Source organism: Oncorhynchus mykiss, chromosome 5 (genome assembly GCF_013265735.2).
Source record: "Oncorhynchus mykiss isolate Arlee chromosome 5, USDA_OmykA_1.1, whole genome shotgun sequence".
Taxonomy (NCBI): Eukaryota; Metazoa; Chordata; class Actinopteri; order Salmoniformes; family Salmonidae; genus Oncorhynchus; species Oncorhynchus mykiss.
This window is the reverse complement of record NC_048569.1, coordinates 24543593-24564410: the sequence shown is the minus strand read 5'-3', so window position 1 is coordinate 24564410 and position 20818 is coordinate 24543593. Positions and strand designations below refer to the sequence as shown.

Sequence of the window (20818 nt, the reverse complement as noted above, 5' to 3'; positions counted from 1 at the left end):
TGTAACTGCTAACAATGTAATTTATGCCAGCAATTCAAGAGGGCTGTGGTAAACAAGCTATCATAACGTATACTGCCTTAGATCGTCTTTGTAACTGGTGGTAAAACCTCTTGGACTGTTATTGAAGTGAGCAGAACCATACAACAAACTTTAATATATATATTTTTTTTTAAATAAAGTTGACCTATCTACTCTCTCTAACCAACGACCTACCCACAAACCAACCTGATGTTGTGCTGCTGACCACATCTCCCTCCCTTTTAGAAAACACCCAGTCTGACTCCCCTTCCTATTTGATTACTTAACTTTGACACTTATCTCTCGCACTTAGGAGGATACCTGTAGTAGCTTTAGCCCCAGGAAGCAGCAGTAGTTTACTGGCCTGTCTTGACACTGACTCTCCTCTCCTCCCCCTCTCTCGCTCTGCAGTGCCTGAGGATGTCGAGCAAGCGGAACCTGTTTGTGCGGCTGGTGCCATGCCGCTGCCTGCGGGGGGAGGAAGAGACGGTGACGTCACTAGACTACTCCCACTGCAGCCTGGAGGCAGTGCCTAAGGAGATCTTCAGCTTCGAGAAGACCTTGGAGGAGCTCTATCTGGACGCCAACCAGATTGAGGAGCTGCCCAAAGTAAGAAGCAGAGACATGCACACACACACACACACAGATGGACACACAGACCTACACGTTCATAATGGTAGCCTAGTGGTTAGCCTGGGGCGGCAGGGTAGCCTAATGGTTAGAGCGTTGGACTAGTAACCGGAAGGTTGCAAGTTAAAACCCCCGAGCTGACAAGGTACAAATCTGTCGTTCTGCCCCTGAACAGGCAGTTAACCCACTGTTCCTAGGCCGTCATTGAAAATAAGAATTTGTTCTTAACTGACTTGCCTAGTAGTTAAATAAAGGTAATAAAAATAAAATAGGTTCATAATGAATTACCCATACAAATCCCTGACATTGTTTATGACTGTGTTATGTAGCTATATAATGGTATATAAACATGAACCTGTCAAAATTGCAGTAACCGCTCTCCCTGGCAAACATTGTATCTCAGTAGAGTGACATAATGAAATCAGTCCATAAGGATGAGGCTTTCGGTCTTGATCAAGTTGCAGCTTCTGATTTCATTTGGGCCTTATCCTCCTGCTGCTCACAGCAACAACATTGAGTGCATTACCAAGGGATGACTGTAGTGTTTACTAGGGATGCACGGTATATCGGTGAACATATTGGAATCGGCTGATACCGATGTTGGCATTTTTTTTTAGCTAATATCGGCCGATTCCAATGTCTAGTTTAACGTCGATGTTAAAAACCGATGTCAAAGCTACCGTGCATACCTATATAACGTAGGTACATGACGTAATGACGCCACATAAAATGTTGCACTACTCGTGCAACACAGCATTCCTAACCTAGCCCACAATGTCTGCTGTGTGGATCGAACAGTCAACAAGTCAAGCAGTCATTTGAAAGAGTAAGAACATTTCTTTCAGCGAGACAACTCAAAGGCGAAATCCATTAAAGCCAAGATAATGGAATTCATTGCCCTTGACAGTCAACCGTTCTCTGTCGTGGGTGATGTTGGCTTTCACCGACTGGTTGAGCACCGATACACACTACCAAGTGCGCTATTTTTCAGACCGAAGTTAGACAGTATTAGTGTCGATGCTAATAGCTTCACGACATACATATACATATGGAACGCCGTTTGGGTCTTTGCATGTCAAAAAAGATACAGTAGTACTGTCAAAGCTGTACAAAAAAGTCTGCAAACACTGGCCACAAACAATGTGTTTACAGTACCGCGTTGGTAATAAAGCATTATTTGTTTGACCGCAACTTCTGGGGTTGCTAGCATTAGCTTGGTACCTAGCTAGCACCAATACAACTAGCCTGAAAACAATGACAAGTAGAAACTGCAGTTATTTTCATTATTCTTGTTTGATGATTTAGGAATCCTCGTGAGTAAGTATTAGCAAGGTTGCCACTTGTTATTTGCATATTGAAATTGAACTTCAGTTCATGAAAATAAATAGCTAGACAGCTACTTAACCCTGTTGCCGTTATAAGTAGTCAGCTACCTTCATTTGGCTAGTGACACTCGACCGGACCAGGTTATGTGTTGTGAAGCTAGCCACAATAAGGATTAGGCACAATCGTGGAATTTGCAGTTTGCCTTCAAAATAAAAGTATGACATTGACAGTGATGCAAATTAATACAAATAGTAGAATTATGCCATACTTTTACTTTGAAGGCTAACCGCAAAGTCCACTATTGTGGCTAATCCTTATTGTGGCTAGCTTCACATAGATGGTTCCGACAACCATTAATCAAATAAGAACTGTCTTATAAATTAGGGTTATTTTAGATGATGACACCTAGCTATATAGTTAGCTATTTAACTATAGCTACTGAAACAGATTATGTTGTGTTATTTGACACGCAAAGACCCAGACAGCCTTCCATAGAAATCCTGGTTGAGAATGAAACGACTGAACTAATGAACAACGAAACAGCACAGTAAGCAAGTAAGTGAAGGAAATAGGTTTTGATTGTGTTTTACTGGTAATGGGGACATACGTAAATACCAACCAAACTTTTTGGTCAGTGTAGTGTGTGTAACCTTTATTTAACTAGGCAAGTCAGTTTAGAACAAATTCTTATTTACAATGACGGCCCGGACGACACGGGACCAATTGTGCGCCGCACTATGGGACTCCCAAACACAGCTGGATGCGATACAGCCTGGATTCGAACCAGGGCTGTAGTGACGCCTCTTGCACTGAGATGCAGTGCCTTAAGCCGCTATGTCCATGTGTGTGTGTTAGCTATTTAACTGTACTAGAATGCTTAAAAGGTGGCAAAAAAAAAATGTAATATCGGTTATCGGTATCGTTTTTTTTGCAAGGAAAATATTGGATATCGGTATCGGCAAAAAAGATAATATCGGTGCGTCACTAGTGTTTACGGAAGGTGAGAGTATCGTGCCGATTGAACAGAGCCAATCCACAATGCAGCCCTGTGCTTTCCCCCACACTTAGTCAGTCTATTATTCTCAGAGTGTTTGTGACTGAGTCTGCATTTGCTGTGAATGAACTGTAGCTTTCTTTACAAACCGGACTCCTGCCTGAGTCATACTGTGAAATCAACTTGTCTTATTCTCTCTCTCTCTCTCTCTCTCTCTCTCTCTCTCTCTCTTTCTCTCTCTCTCTCTCTCTCTCTTTCTTTCTTTCTTTCTTCTCCCCCCCCCCCCCCATCATAGCAACTGTTCAACTGCCAGATGCTCCACCGGCTGAGCATGCCAGACAACGACCTCACAGTGCTGCCCGCGGCCATCGCCAACCTCATCAATCTCAAGGAGCTGGACGTCAGCAAGAACAGTAAGCAAAATGACCACTGAATGACTACAATGACCACTCTCAATACAATAGTATGACCACTCTCTCAATACAAGAGTATGACCAGCATGACCACTCTCTCAATGCAAGAGTATGACCAGAATGACCACTCTCTCAATACAAGAGTATGACCAGAATGGTTTTGTTGTGCACTTTTAAGAGTTGCAGTCTACCCCTTTTCCCTTTTAAAGTTGACAATGCCTTGTCAGGGCAAACATAGAATCAAATAACATTTTATTGGTCACATACACATGGTTAGCAGATGTTATTGCGAGTGTACGAAATGCTTATGCATCTAGATCCGACAGTGCAGCAGTATCTAACAGGTCATTTCTAACAATTCTACAGCAAAGCCTAATTCCTAACACATTCAACAACAACAACCTAATACACACAGTCTAGTAAAAGAATGGGATGAGAATTTATAAGTATAAAATATATGGATGAGCAGTGACAGAGCAGCTAAGATGCAATAGAGAGTAAAGAATAGATAGTAAAGGATACAGTATATACAGTGCCATGCGAAAGTATTCGGCCCCCTTGAACTTTGCGACCTTTTGCCACATTTCAAACTGTATTTTTTTGTGAAGAATCAACAACAAGTGGGACACAATCATGAAGTGGAACGACATTTATTGGATATTTCAAACTTTTTTAACAAATCAAAAACTGAAAAATTGGGAGTGCAAAATTATTCAGCCCCTTTACTTTCAGTGCAGCAAACTCTCTCCAGAAGTTCAGTGAGGATCTCTGAATGATCCAAGGTTGACCTAAATGACTAATGATGATAAATACAATCCACCTGTGTGTAATCAAGTCTCCGTATAAATGCACCTGCACTGTGATAGTCTCAGAGGTCCGTTAAAAGCGCAGAGAGCATCATGAAGAACAAGGAACACACCAGGCAGGTCCGAGATACTGTTGTGAAGAAGTTTAAAGCCGGATTATATCTTTATGTTTGAAGCCTGAAATGTGGCAAAAGGTCGCAAAGTTCAAGGGGGCCGAATACTTTCGCAAGGCACTGTACATATGAGCTGTGTAATGCGAGATATGTAAACAGTCTTAAAGTGGCATTATTAAAGTGACTGGTGTTCCATTTATTAAAATGGCCAATGATATCAAGTCTGTAGGTAGGCAGCCGCCTCTCTGTGCTAGTGGTGGCTGTTTAACAATCTGATGGCCTTGAGATAGAAGCTGTTTTTCAATCTCTCTGTCCCAGCTCTAAAGCACCTGTACTGACCTCACCTTCTGGATGGATCGGGGTGAACAGGTAGTGGCTCGGGTGGTTATTGTCCTTGATGATGTTGTAGGTGTCCTGGAGGGCAAGTAGTTTGCCCCTGGTGATGCGTTGTGCAGAACGCACCACCGTCTGGAGAACCTTCTGGTTGTGGGCGGTGCAGTTGCCGTACCAGGCGGTGATACAGCCCAACAGGATGCTCTCAATTGTGCACCTGTAAATGTTAATGTTTCAGCCTTCTGAGGTTGAAGAGGTGCTGTTGCGCCTTCTTCACCACACTGTCTGTGTGCGTGGACCATTTCAGTTTGTCGGTGATATGTACACCGAGGAACTTAAAACTTTCCACCTTTTCCACTGCTGTCCTGTCGATGTGGATAGGGGGGTGCTCCCTTTGCTGTTTCCTGAAGTCCACGATCATCTCTTTTGTTTTGCTGACATTGAGTGAAAGGTTATTTTCTTGACACCACACTCCGAGTGCCCTCACCTCCTCCCTGTAGGCTGTCTCGTTGTTGTTGGTACTCAAGCCTACCACTGTAGTGTCGTCTGCAAACTGTCAGATTGTCAGAGATTAATGGTTCAGTAATAGTTCAAGACTGTTCCATCGTCTCTGGCCTAGTCTCACGTGCCAGACAAAGAGAGCAGACAATTCATGCCAGAATGAAGTGGAAAATCCCTGCACTTGGATTCTCAAAGTTTGATTTAAGTCTTTTCAAGTACCTATCTGCAGTGGGATGGTCCGTCTATTTAACTAATTGCACCTTACTCTCCATCTTGTTGTCAATGGAAATTACTGAAACATAAAACATTTGTTTAGATTAAATTATTTAAAAAGTATCCCTGCATCGGTTACACAAACTCTCCAATCTCACGTTGAGATGATTTAAAACAAAGAAAATCTAGTGCCAATACCACACAAAAGTACTGTTTCACCATACCTTGATTTAAACACAATAGTAGATCACACAGCTGACAAACCCTTATGTAATAAACTAAGGAAGTCAAGACAGGACAAGTCAGATTTCAAAATAAATACTGTATGCTAGAATACCTAGGCCTTGCACTACCATAAAACAACTATGGCCAAATCTCAGATGACACCATAGACCATGTAATGTAGGGATTTGCACAGTAATTAAAATACCCAAACGAACGTTAGCATTCGAATACTTGTGTGAGGATTCATTTTTGAAAGAAAATACATTTTAAAACTGAAAATGTTAGTAAATTAAAATATCCATGTGACATTGTTACATAGAAGTATATACTATGACATTTCAAATTATTAACTTAATAAAACAACAAACCTTTCAATGTAGTTTTTATGATGTGCACGGTGCGGCACTTAAAAAAGACAGGTAGAGCCGTCTGGTAAAAATAACTTGTTTTTTAAACTACAGAAAAATAGTGCATGCATATGTATTCACCCCCTTTGCTATAAAGCCCCTAAATAAGATCTGGTGCAACCAATTACCTTCAAAAGTCACATACTTAGTTAGATTGCACACAGGTGTACTTTATTTATGTATCACATGATCTGTCACATGATCTCAGTATATATACACCTGTTCTGAAAGGCCCCAGGGTCTGCAACACCACTAAGCAAGAGGCACCACCAAGCAAGTGGCACCATGAAGACCAAGGAGCTCTCCAAACAGGTAATGGATAAAGTTGTGAAGAAGTACAGATCAGGGTTGGGTTATAAAAAAGTATCAGAAACTTTGAACATCCCACGGAGCACCATTAAATCCATTATTAAAAAATTGAAAGAATATGGCACCACAACAAACCTGCCAAGAGAGGGCCGCCCACCAAAACTCATGTACCAGGCAAGGAGGGCATTAATCACAGATGCAACAAAGAGACCAAAGTTAACCCTGGAGGAGCTGCAAAGCTCCACAGCGGAAATTGGAGTATCTGTCATTAGGACCACTTTAAGCCGTACACTCTTTACGGCTTTACGGAAGAGTGACCAGAAAAAAAGCCATTGCATGAAGAAAATAATAAGCAAACGTTTGGTGTTTGCCAAAAGGCATGTGGGAGACTCCCCAAACATATGGAAGAAGATACTCTGGTCAGATGAGACCAAAATTTAGCTTTTTGGCCATCAAGGAAAACGCTGTGTCTGGCACAAACCCAACACCTCTCATCACCTGAGAACACCATCCACACAGTGAAGCATGGTGGTGGCAGCATCATGCCACGGGGATGTTTTTCATTGGCAGGGACTGGGAAACTGGTCAGAATTGAAGGAATGATGGATGGCACTAAATACTGGGAGATTCTTGACGGAAACCTGTTTCAGTCTTCCAGAGATTTGAGACTGGGACGGAGGTTCACCTTCCAGCAGGGCAATGACCCTAAGCATACTGCTAAAGCAACACTCGAGTGGTTTAAGGGGAAGCATTTAAATGTCTTGGAAGGGCCTAGTTAAATCCCAGACCTCAATTCAATTGAGAAACTGTGGTATGACATAAAGATTGCTGTACACCAGTAGGAACCCATCCAACTTAAAGGAGCTGGAGCAGTTTTGCCTTGAAGAATGGGCAAAGATTCCAGTGGCTAGATGTGCCAAGCTTATGGAGACATATCCCAAGAGACTTGAAGCTGTAATTGCTGCAAAAGGTCGCTCGACAAAGTATTGACTTTGGGGAGGTGAATAATTAAGTACGCTCAAGTCTTGTTTTTTTTATTTTCTAATTTCTTGTTTGTTTCACAATAAAAAATATTTTGCGTCCCAAATATAATGTGCTACATTTGAATACTAGTTCACTGCATAGGGAGTAGTGAAGGGTTCCCCAACTGGAGGCCCGCGAGTTACTTTATTTTACCCCCCAAGTTTTTATATTGGGCATAAAAAACTAAAAACACCAGAAAATCAGCTCCAGGTGATTTTAATTTTGGAAATCTGTTCCAAAGTATTCCCATGAATAATAGAGAGATATGTGATCGTATACAAATGTATGGATTGTTTGAAATTACTATATTTTAGTCAAATATTTAATCTGTTTGGGCTTCTTGCGGTTAATTTGCAGTCTACAAATGATTTGGAATTATGTTCTGCTCTCCTGGCCATCCACTCAAGAATAAATCAGCCAGTGGTTGAATCTAGTTGATGATCCCTAGAAGGAGGGTGAGCCAGTCCTAGTTAACTGTGAATGAAGCTCCCCAGAGCGGTCTCTCACCCCCAGTCTAATGGAAGAGCTGCTCTCTGCTAGTTGTCAGTGTGAGAAAGCACATGTATGTGTGTGTGGACAGCTACTACATTGATCAAATGGGATTTTCACCAAATAAGGGTTTACAGACATTCTCTAAGCTAGATTCTAAAACTGCAGAGTAGCATGGCCAGGCATTTACTATTGAGTGAAGTTTTTATTTTTTTACATTTTGTTCACTTCATCTTGCTAATGTAAATGGAGAAATAAATATCAGATATCTGAAAATCACTAGAACGTTACCACTGCTGTGTGAGTAAAATGTAATGTCATATAGGCCTAGCAAACAATTCCAAAATAATCAGACACCTGTTTATTTGGGCGCTGTTGAATTAGATTTTTAAAGAATTGTGCAAAAGTCAGGTCCCTTCAGATTGCTGTGCTTGTAGACGTTGCCTCGTACTGCCTTTATTACAATTATTACATCCTCTCTGATGGAGACCAAGACGACTTGTTCCCTGGGAAGGATCAGAGTCCAGGCTCAGTACAGCTGAGTGGCACGCACACACACACTCACACAAACACAATTTTCTGTTCTACCGCTCCAGGGCACTGAGTGACACAGACAGCCAAAGAAGTAGCAAAGAAAGAAAGGAATACATCTGACTCTGATCTTTAGTCGAGGCGAAACCATATCGTTTGTTGTTCTCCACTTGGTTTGTCGTGTCCATCCACATCAGTAATGTCCGTACCAGGCTAATCGAACCAAGAGTTTGGAAGGTCTGGGGAGTTTTTAGTGACTTAAGTCTGCATCTCTTTACTTTTATAGAAGCTTACCCTCCTTCACCCGGTACTCAGGGCTAAGTGTTGTGAACACAAAACAAAGTAAGTGGAAATTAATCTTGAGACTTGCTCACAACCCGCCCCCTGTGGTTGAGCGGCTGTTTTGGTGAGAACTCCCAGACACTCTTTCAACTTCTGTCTGCTAATGGGTCACCTCTTAGAGCACTCAGCTCTGAGGTTGTTTACAGAGGAAAGGTGCAGCCCAGGAGCTCTAACACACATTAATCTACACACAAAGAATAAAGACCAAGCGAAAACAGGTTTTAGACATTTTTGCACAAAAAAATTAATAATACATACAGTTGAAGTCGTAAGTTTACAAACACTTACGTTGGAGTCATTAAAACTAGTTTTTCAACCACTCCACAAATTTCTTGTTAACAAACTATATTTTTTGGCAAGTCGGTTAGGACATCTACTTTGTGCATGACACAAGTCATTTTTCAAACAATTGTTTACAGACAGATTATTTCACTTATAATTCACCATTATGCCTTTAAACAGCTTGAAAAATTCCAGAAAATTATGTCATGGCTTTAGAAGCTTCTGATAGGCTAATTCACATAATTTGAATCAATTGTGAAGTACCTGTGGATGTATTTCAAGGCCTACCTTCAAACTCAGTGCCTCTTTGCTTGACATCATTGGAAAATCAAAAGAAAACAGCCAAGACCTCAGAAAAAATATTGTAGACCTCCACAAGTCTGGTTCATCCTTGGGAGCAATTTCCAAATGCCTGTACAAACAATAGTACGCAAGTATAAACACAATGGGACCACGCAGCCGTCATACCGCTCAGGAAGGAGACGTGTTCTGTCTCTTAGAGATGAACGTATTCTGGTGCGAAAATTTCAAATCAATCCCAGAATAACAGCTAAGGACCTTGTGAAGATGCTGGAAGAAATAGGTACAAAAGTATCTATATCCACAGTAAAACTAGTCCCATGTCGACATAACCTGAAAGGCCGCTCAGCAAGGAAGAAACCACTGCTCCAAAACCGCCATAAAAAAGCCAGACTACGGTTTGCAACTGCACATGGAGACAAAGATTGTACTTTTTGGAGAAATGTCCTCTGGTCTGATGAAACAAAAATAGAACTGTTTGGCCATAATGACCATCGTTACGTTTGGAGGAAAAAGGGGGAGGCTTGCAAGCCGAAGAACATAATCCCAACCGTAAAGCACGGGGGTGGCAGCATCATGTTGTGGGGGTGATTTGCTGCAGGAGGGACTGGTGCACTTCACAAAATAGATGGCATCATGAGGTAGGAAAATGATGTGGATATATTGAAGCAACATCTCAAGACATCAGTCAGGAAGTTAAAGCTTGGTTGCAAATGGGTCTTCCAAGCGGACAATGACCCCAAGCATACTTCCAAAGTTGTGGCAAAATGGCTTAAGGACAACAAAGTCAAGGTATTGGAGTGGCCATCACAATGCCCTGACCTCAATCCTATAGAAAATGGGTGGGCAGAACTGAAAAAGCATGTGCGAGCAAGGAGGCCTACAAACCTGACTCAGTTACACTATCTCTGTCAGAATGAATGGGCCAAAATTCACCCAACGTATTGTGGGAAGCTTGTGGAAGGCTACCCAAAACGTTTGACCCAAGTTAAACAATTTAAAGGCAATGCTACCAAATACTAATTGAGTGTATGTAAACTTCTGACCCACTGGGAATGTGATGAAAGAAATAAAAGCTGAAATAAATCATTCTCTCTACTATTATTCTGACATTTCACATTCTTAAAATGAAGTGGTGATCCTAACTGACCTAAGTCAGAGCAAAAACCAAGCCATGAGGTCGAAGGAATTGTCCGTAGAGCTCCGAGACTCAATTGTGTCAAGGCACAGATCTGGGGAAGGATACCAAAACCTTTCTGCAGCATTAAAGGTCCTCAAGAACACAGTGGCCTCCATTCTTAAATGGAAGACGTTTGGAACCACCAAGACTCTTCCTAGAGCTGGCTGCCTGGCCAAACTGAGCAATCGGGAGAGAAGGGCCTTGGTCAGCGAGGTGACCAAGAATCCAATGGTCACTCTGACAGAGCTCCAGAGTTCCTCTGTGGAAATGGGAGAACCTACTAGAAGGACAACCATTTCTGCAGCACTCCACCAATCAGGCCTTTATGGTAGAGAGCCTAGACGGAAGCCACTCCTTAGTAACAGGCACATGACAGCCTGCTTGGAGTTTGCTAAAAGGCACTTGAAGGACTCTCAGACCATGAGATACAAGATTCTCTGGTCTGATGAAACCAAGATTGAACTCTTTGGCCTGAATGCCAAGCGTCACGTCTGGAGAAAACCTGGCACCATTCATGACCTGGCCAGAACCATCCCTACAGTGAAGCATGGTGGTGGCAGCATCGTGCTGTGGGGATGTTTTTCAGAGGCAGGGACTGGAAGACTAGTCAGGATCGAGGGAAAGATGAACAGAGCAAAGTACAGAGAGATCCTTAATGAAAACCTACTCCAGAGTGCTCTAGATATCAGACTGGGGTGAAGGTTCACCTTCCAACAGGAGTGGTTTCGGGACAAGTCTCTGAATGTCCTTGAGTGGCCTAGCCAGAGCCCTGACTTGATCCCGATCAAACATCTCTGGAGAGACCTGAAAATAGCTGTGCAGTGATGCTCCTGATCCAACCTGACAGAGCTTGAGAGGATCTGCAGAGAAGAATGGGAGAAACTTCCAAATACAGGTGTGCCAAGCTTGTAGCGTCATACCCAAGAAGACTCGAGGCTGTAATCGCTGCCAACGGTGTTTCAACAAAGTATTGAGTAAAGGGTCTGAATACTTATGTAAATTTGATTTTTACGTTTTTTTATTTATAATACATTTTCAAATATGTCTAAAACCTGTTTTTGCTTTGTCATTATGGGGGATGGTGTGTAGATTGATGAGGGGAAAAAACGATTTCATCCATTTAAGAATAAGGCTGTAATGTAAAAAAATGTTTAAAAGGTGAAGGGGTCTGAATACTTTCCGAATGCACTGTATATGTTCACAGAGCTCTCCTGCTGTAGAAAAGCTCTCGGACATGCTCTCATTATCCCCTTTACATATTATTTGTCATTGTCATTTTCTTGTCACTTCATCCTTTTGTTTTCTTACTTTTTGATCCTCTGTCCACCACTTATTGAATCCTCCTGCTTTACAAAGATTGGGGACAATCTTTGAAATTGGAGGCCTAAATGGTCAATTATGGTGTACAGAACTGTATGTTCTTTGTGTTAACGCATTACATGTAGGTTCTCATCAGTAGATAATTAAACCAGATCTATATGTTAGCCTACTACCTTTTGATAAACATTAGGCCTAATTACGTACCTTCATATATATGCTACTGTAGAAGCCATAGATCATCCAGTTTAATAAGAAAGCTGGGGTTGAATGTGGGACATGGAATAGATTAAGTAAGTTATACAATTTAGAGTTGATATTGCTCTTTGATCTAGGAGATATGAAGATGTTTCATCTTGCTTTGTGGCATATCCCCCAGGAATGGTAACACATGTTTAAATAATTAAACGGCTTATATGTTGACATGCTGTAATTGTACATCTGGTTTATGTTCTAGGTATCCAGGAGTTTCCAGAAAATATCAAGAACTGCAAAGTCCTGGCCATTGTTGAAGCAAGTGTGAATCCCATCTCCAAGTAAGTTTGGTACAAGTCATTTGAAGTCACACCTGTATATTTAGCTACACATGCATAGGGTACGACTCTGCCTTGGTATGTTAAACCCCTAAGGCTAGACCATTCACTAAATGGTGATTATATTGTTCTCACGGATCTATGCGGCAATCTTACCTAAATGTTTTCTCTCTAATCGCTCTTGCCAAATAGGATTTTAATTTGAGCTGTTGATACCACTGACAATGAGTAAAGATCATATTCAAACCAAGATGTATTGAACAAGGATAATGCTTGGGAACTATAAACAGTTGGCAGACATTCACTTTCTTTTCATTACAAAGATCGGATTTACGCTATTGTTCCCAAAGGGAAAATTGTCTTGGACACGCAGTACTTTTTGCTTGGCTCCTGTGCCATACTTAGCCTAGAATTGATATCATAATTCCTCTCTTTTTACGATGCTAAACTTAAAGGCCAAAGTGTGGTCAAAAACATGATTTGCCTGTGCTTTATATATATTTCCACACTGAGGTTGGAATAATACTGTGAAATTTTGAAAATTATGATAATGCCCTTTTAGTGTAAGAACTGTTTGAAAAGACAACTTTAAATTTCAGCCTGTTTTGGTGGGATGCCATTTTGGCCTGCCTGGTGACATTAATTCATTTATAGACCAATAAGAAAGCGAGTTCCAAACCTCTCTGCCAATAACAGCTAGCTTTCGGTTTTCTCTTTCCTAAGAAGCTATTTTTGTGTCTTTTTGACCATTTTTATTTAAAATAATCACAGTAAGGTACTTAATGTTCCCCATAAATGATTTGATATTGATATAAAAACGGCTGCATTGGGCATTTAACACCCTCAGCGGGCAAGGTAATAAACCGATGCAACTTGTTTTCATGGGAAATGGAAAGAGCCTGTGACGTTACTTCCGCTTATGGACGTTAACAAGGCGACACCCCATCTTAACTCCTCCACATTTATGGATTGGTTCGAAAGTGCAGAAGAGAACCTTCCCCTGACCAGTTTTATTTTTTCTCTTCAGGACCAGAAATAATCGCCGCTCAGGCGTTTATTTTACGCCTGCTCCGTTAATTAGACCTTTAATTACACCTATTGCTTCAGTATAAATGTTTTGTCTGTCTCCTTGATGATGTTAGTGATGAGGCTAGTAATCTGACCATGTTGCTCCTGTCTCCCCTGCAGGCTCCCAGAGGGTTTCACCCAGCTCCTCAGCCTGACACAGCTCTACCTGAATGACGCCTTCCTCGAGTTCCTACCAGCCAGCTTTGGCAGGTAAGATGTCAGACAATCTATCAAACACAATTCATATATATGAATACAAATAAATATTCGTATACAGATATTTTGCACAACCACCATTACCCAGGCCTAAACCCTCATAGAGCAAACCTCAAAACAAATAATCTGTATTTGTTGGCCTATTTGTACATGCAAGGAAGCAGGCAGGTATTGAAAATGTGGGCATGGGGTATAATGATATCTCCTCGGGTCAGTAAGAATAGCACGATCAGGTACTGTTGGTAATTTCCTCGAGACAGGAAGTCTTACAGTGATGTTGGAATGTCAGGCATGAATCTCATCTTCCTTATCTCATCTTCAGAGTAGGGGAGCTTAACCTCCCCATGGAAATGCTTTAAACTGGGAAAAGCCTGAAGTCGGGAGAGTGTGTGTTCGTGTGTACGTGACATTGCAGTGTGACATTATAAGTCAGAGGAACCAGTGTGTGAATGCAATGTGAAGTGAAAGTTTGAGATAAAATCAACTGCTACAACCATTTTTTCCACCAATTGCTTCAACTCCCACCATGGCCTAAAATGAACACCCACTAAATGCAGGTAGATTTTGGCATTGGCTGGTAAGAATGTATATCTAATTCAGAAGCCAAGTTGGCAGGTGGTCACACTCAGGGCTCTATAGTGCCAGCATGTATTAAAATAGTCAAAAGTCAAGTATAGACACACGTGCGAGTTGTGCTTTATAGCTAAATAAATGCTGCAGTAGCTGTTTTCAAAGTATTTCTGCCATTTAGTTTCATATCTTGTAATGCACAAAGAAATATGAATCATAACCTCATCCCACCTTGCGCAGCAGCACAGCCTGGCTGGGGCACAGACGCGCACTGTGAGTGAATGCTGAAAGATTTGTTTTTAGAAGCCATGCGCACAGGCATAAAATTGTCTAACTACTAATGTAAGACTTTATCCTGGTGTTTCTCTATATATTTGGATTGTTTTGTTCACAAGTTAGGTTGTTTTTAAATGCTTGAGTTTGCTTCCACTACTGCCGAAGAGCAAGACCTCATTGGCCTCTACTAGTCAGATTCTCACAGCCACACATGAAGACTTGAGTGGCCCAGCTACCATGGTAACCTTAAAGGGGCACATTTTAAAGGGGAACATTTTTGTCCCATCTGTGATATTTTGATTTGACTCAGGTCACAAAATATTAAATTGAGCAATATACCATATTACTTCTTACTGGTATTGCATCCCTTGTTTTGGAAACATTACTAAGCATGCCATTCTGTTTTGTTTTGTGTTTTTTGCTGTAATTAATGCAGAAAAAATATTTGGTCTGACTTTAGGCCCTGAATCCCACTCCTGACTCCCACACACTCCATTACATCTCCCCTGTCTCTATAGACTCACTTTTTATTATATGATGGTTATCTCTCGTGGTAAAGGTCACAACTTTATTTAAACCATAGTATTTATGTCATTGAAAATAAGAATTTGTTCTTAACTGACTTGCCTAGTTAAATAAAGGTAAAAAAATATATATTATTTTTAAAAATACGGTAGAGTGCGTATACATAAATCGTCTGGCAGGAAACCATGCTACTGACCCTATGTAGCTTTTTCTTGGGCTCAATTTCCCCACGTTATGGCTGAATCACGAATGGGTTTCAATCTAGAAAAACATATCTGTAGGACTCTCATCATTGGCCAGACCCCAGTGATCCAGCCCCAGGAAAACCTTTTGTTTTGTGTCAAAACCATCCAGTAAAACGACACTATCCCTGAAGGCTGAGTATCAACATTGAGTGTTATGTCATTGACTTATATTCTCTGTCTGTCTCTGTCTCTCTCTCTCTCTTTCTCTCATTCTCTCCTCCCCTTCCTCTCTCTCTTTCTCTCCCTCTCCCTCAGGTTGACTAAACTGCAGATCCTGGAGCTGAGAGAGAACCAGTTAAAGATGTTGCCAAAGTAAGTTGTCCCTGTTTCTGTTTCACGTGTTGTTTTCCCCACATCAAAGCCCTTACAGACCTCACAGCTCTGAGTCCCCAGACAAACAAGAGGTGGCTCTTTGTGAGCGACCTTGTCTCTCTCTCTTCCCTAGGCACTCTTGCTTTCTCGGTTTGTTTCTCTCTCACCGTGTTTCTCTGTGGCATTGAATTCCAACGTGTTATATAAGAGTGCTACCTCTGTTGCGATCTGTGACAGGTTTTATAATCCAGAGTACTCAGACTGTAGCTCATGTTCCATTTCGCCTTTTGAAAGCCTCCACTACCTACCTACCTCTGTGTCTATGTGTGTTCACTGCCCAAATAATCCATTGATTATGAAGGGGATCCTGAGTGCTGCAGGTGGTTTTGGAGTCTCATCTCTTTCTGTCATGCTCTTTCTTGTTGTCTTTCTCTTTCCCCTTCCCTCTTCCCCTCTGCTCTCTTTGTCTGATTTCCCCTCTCTCTTTCTTTACCCTCTGTCTCTCTTCTCTTGATCTTTCTGTGTCTAATTGACGCCCACCTATCTTGGTCCATTTCCATTTGCTCTGTGTGTCTATGAGACAGCAGCCAGGCCTGTTAGGGTTCGGTGCTCTGACAAACAGAGGCCTAATGGCCAGAGAGATGCAAGCATCCCAGGGATGTAAATAAACACAAACACACACAAATTGCAAGTGCAAACACACACAACTGCCCATATGCACCATCACCCCCCCCCCCCCCCCCCCCCCACTCATAACAACACTCATCCTACCCCAGACACTTTTTGACAACAGCACCGTCGCGCGTTCCTCACTAATTTCTCTGGCACTCTGTACAGACCCCAGTACAGAGCACTCTGTACTGACTCCAGTGTCTCTGAAAGCAGCTTTGAAACGGAGCCTGGCACTCCTCCTAGCCTGCCAATCACAGGGCAGGAATGTTCCGACGCTGGCGGACACTCAGCGTGCTATCACCGTCCGAAAATACTGCCGTGTTTTTATATCCAACCCAACATTTATTATGACGGCAACCCTAGAGGTCGCGGTGAAACCGCCTCGTTGTACAGTTTGGTTGTTCAGTCAGAAAGGTATACATGGTATGGATTAAAGGGTGATGTTTTGAGGAGCAGCGAAGACGAAACAGCCTCCACAGGGGGAAGAGCATTACTGTTAGCCCCCAGTACTGAGCAGTGTTTGGTTTGACTGGGAGTCTTGAGGACTCGGGCTGCGTCCCAAATTGCAACCAATTGTCTATATAGTGAAGCACTTTTGACCGGAACCCTTTGGTCCGTGGTCAGAAGTAGTGCACTATAAGGGGAAAAGTGTGCCATTTGGAAATGAACCTACAGGTTCATCCCCACTGAGAAATGACTTAGCTGATCTGTTCCCAAATATAACCAAGCCCTTCGCCATTCTTTTCTTCTATTTATCTATCTTTTATTTCCCCTAGTAGTAGCTGTCATATTAAATAATTAGCCGAACACACTTCATCTGATATTATAGGTTGTGTTTAGACTTTGTTGTTTGTCTAAGTAACACTTATATGTATTATCATGTTTTGTTTTATATAATGGTCATTCATGTTGTAATCATCATCCAGCTCTCCTATATCTGTGGGTCTACACAGCATGTCAGCGAAGTGTGGAATAGATGTTGAAATTATATTTGATATAATGGCTGACCTCACGGTTGTTATATCACCCATCAGTATTATATCACCCGTCAGTATTATATCACCAATGGTATTGTGTACCAAAGCCCTGTATGAGTACTTCACAGGAGTGTGCACTTGTACAAGGACACTCAGATTAATGCCACAGAGAGGGACAGGGACTAATGCATTGTATTATGCTCCTGGAGTCCCCTGGTTCTTCCTCTCCCCATCCAGTGTGCACTTTAGTGTGTGTGTGTGTGTGCGCGCGAGAGAGCATTAATGGGTAGAGGAAAGGTCATCTCTGAGTCATCGCTGTAGGCATCTGGGCCATCAGAGGAGAGGGGAATCTAGTTGTTTACCCTTGTGGTGATGGTTTGAGTGTACATATCCTTAGACCATTGTAAGGATAAAAAGGGATATTCTGTCATCTCATTGTCAACTTCAATTGACAACTGTGTGGCCAAGCACAACTCCAACACCATCATTAAGTTTGCTTACGACACAACAATGGTAGGCCTGATCACCGATAACGATGAGACAGCTTATAGGGAGGAGGTCAGCGATCTGGCAGTGTGGTGCCAGGACAACAACCTCTCCCTCAATGTGAGCAAGACAAAGAGATGATCGTGGACTACAGGAAAAGGGGTACCGAACCGACCCCCGTTGACATCGACAGGGCTGAAGTGGAGCGGGTCGAGAGTTTGAAGTTCCTTGGTGTCCACATCACCAACAAACTATCATGGTCCAAACACACCAAGACAGTTGTGAAGAGGGCACAACAGCACCTGTTCCCCCTCAGGAGACTGAAAAGAGTTGTCATGGTTCCCCAGATCCTCAAAACGTTCTACAGCTGCACCATCAAGAGCATCCTGACCAGTTGCATCACCGCCTGGTATGGCAACTGCTAGGCATCTGACCGTAAGGTGCTACAGAGGGTAGTGCGTACAGCCCAATACATCACTGGGGCCAAGCTTCCTGCCATCCAAGACCTATATACTAGGCGGTGTCAGAGGAAGCACAAACAAATTGTCAAAGACTCAAGTTATAGACTGTTCTCTCTGCTACGGCATGACAAGCGGTACCAGTGCGCCAAGTCTAGGTCCAAAAGGCTCCTTAACAGCTTCTACCCACAAATTATAAGACTGCTGAACTATTAATCAAATGGTCACCTGGCCTATTTATGTTGACACCTTCCCCCTGCTTTGTTTTTACACTGCTGCTGCTCGCTGTTTATTATCTATACGTTGTCACTTTACCCCTACCTACATGTACAGATTACCTCGACTAACCTGTACCCCCGCACATTTACTCGGTACCAGTGTACCCCCTGTATATAGCCTCGTTATTGTTGTGTAATTTTGTGTTACTTTTTATTTTATTTTTTACCTTAGTTTATTTAGTAAATATAAATTGATATGATTTCCCCCAGACCCGAAGAGAAATCTGAAAATCTACTGCTGACAATTTGTTAGAAATCAATGAAACTCAAAGCAAGCCTGGATATGGAGGAAAGTGTTAGACCAACGTCCATCCTTATTTGAACAAAAGTATTTTTTTCCTTCTTTTTCTTATTGAATATCCAAAACATAGAATATACTTGCAGTGAAGCCACTCAACAACTACACCACCCCAGTCATCCAAACGACTCCCATTCAGAGCGACACACAGAAGCATCCAGGGTCAATGCCCTGCTCAAGGGCACGTCAACAGATCTCCCACAAGGCCAAAAATACCAGGGACGTTCCCCATAGCTGTCCCTCAACCGTCCGAGACCCCACCCACAGTCCCCCCCCCCAAGAAAAAATAAAGTAAAATGTATTCCATTCTCCACCCCCAAGAACCCCCCCAATGCACCCACAACCAAGAAAATGAACTCAGGAGACAAAAAAAAAACTGAAAACAACAAACCATAACAGCAAGGCCAACTTTATATGTTTGAGTGCATGTCTCACACTATTTACATGTGTGTATTTGAATGAGAGTGTGTGTATATGCATGTGTACAAACACCTGCACGGCATCAGCCTCAGGCAAACCAGCATTAGCTGTAAAAACACTGCCCCTCAGTGTCATTCAAACGTTTTATTATTTTTTAGACTTTATCTTTGAACTTCATTCTATCTCTCACCCAGCAACTCCACTCCCACTTGTCTCCAATTCCACATCCCAACCCTGAACAAACGTCTTTGCCATGTCGTTAAATTCTTCATGCCCCCCTGGTGTAACATAACCGTCTTGAGTATCTGTGTGAAATGTTGTGCTGCTTTTTGCTGTGACGAAATCGGCCTTAAATGTGTGAGAGTGAAGCCTGGGCTGGAGACTGCTATAACAGGCCATGGGTGATATACCACATGAAGCAGTCTTTTAAGAAACTAGACTACAGGGACACACACACACACACACGAATGAATGAATGAGCACACAAATGCTGCTGTTGTGGTTGACTCCTTGTATTCCCGGCTCCTTTGCTCAACATCAATCTCTTTCTCTCTCTCTCTTTCCCTTTCCAGAAGCATGCACAAGCTCACCCAGCTGGAGAGATTGGACTTGGGGAGTAACGAGTTCACTGAAGTGGTGAGTGTCTGTCTGTCTTTCTGTCCTCCCAAGGCTGAACCTCAGTACTCTGAAGTCAGTGTCTTCATCTCCATCTCCCCATCTTCATTCACTGTTCTGGAGATAGAAGACAGGTGACAGCAATATGGAGACAGGCCCTACGGGGTAACCTGTCTGCTTCTCTCAGATCTGTGAGGAGGAGGGAAATGAGTCAAGAAGAGGTCACTTCAGACAGATTATTTGCATCCCTTTAAAGTGTCTGAGAGACTGTATGGCTAATTGTAGGGCTAATATGCACAATTATTCCTGTATGGTTGTAAATTAATTTATCTAACATTTCTCTCCCTTACCGTCTATCTATGCGTGTGTCTCTCTCACTCGCTGTCTCTCTCTTGCTGTCTCTCTCACGTTCTCTCTCCATCTCGCTGTCTCACTCTCTGTCTCGCTCTCTGTCTCGTTCTCTGTCTCACTCTCTGTGTCGCTCTCCGTCTCGTTTTCTGTCTCACTCTCTGTGTCGTTCTGTCTCACTCTCTGTGTCGCTCTCTGTCTCACTCTCTGTGTCGCTCTCTGTGTCGCTCTCTGTGTCGCTCTTTGTCTCACTCTCTGTGTCGTTCTCTGTCTCACTCTCTGTGTCGCTCTTTGTCTCACTCTCTGTGTCGCTCTCTGTCTCACTCTCTGTGTCGCTCTCTGTCTCATTCTCTGTGTCGCTCTCTGTCTCACTCTCTGTGTCGCTCTCTGTCTCGCTCTCCCTCTCTCTTTCTCTCTATTTTTTTCCAGCCTGAGGTATTGGAGCAGCTCACTGGAATCAAAGAGTTGTGGATGGATGGAAACAGACTGACATTCCTACCAGGGGTAAAATGATGAACTGCCATTCAACTCCCCATAGGCTTAGTCTTCCTGTTCAGTGCCTCGGCTTTCATAGTGTCTGTCCTGTCTTCTCCTACCTACAGTATGGTGATGAGTCATTCCCCCAGAGCTGTCATTATAAATAAGAATTTGTTTATAATTAACCTGCCTGGTAAAATTAAGGTAAAATAAACTGTTTTGATCAACATTGCTTTGTTCAAGCTAACATAGTAGTATATTATTATAGACGTGAACGATGACGATAATGCAA

General features: G+C 42.4%; 1 protein-coding gene across 3 annotated transcripts in view; it reads left to right on the top strand.

The window, feature by feature from the left end:
• LOC110522834 (erbin) overlaps window positions 1–20818 on the top strand; it is a 111525-nt gene that overhangs the window by 54699 nt on the left and 36008 nt on the right. For all 3 annotated transcript variants that reach the window (XM_036977111.1, XM_036977109.1, XM_036977110.1), the window contains 7 exons: window positions 430–627; window positions 3264–3381; window positions 12210–12288; window positions 13474–13563; window positions 15441–15497; window positions 19659–19722; window positions 20479–20553. In XM_036977111.1, coding sequence (XP_036833006.1) covers window positions 430–627; window positions 3264–3381; window positions 12210–12288; window positions 13474–13563; window positions 15441–15497; window positions 19659–19722; window positions 20479–20553 — 681 coding nt within the window. The remainder of the gene's footprint in view (window positions 1–429; window positions 628–3263; window positions 3382–12209; window positions 12289–13473; window positions 13564–15440; window positions 15498–19658; window positions 19723–20478; window positions 20554–20818) is intronic.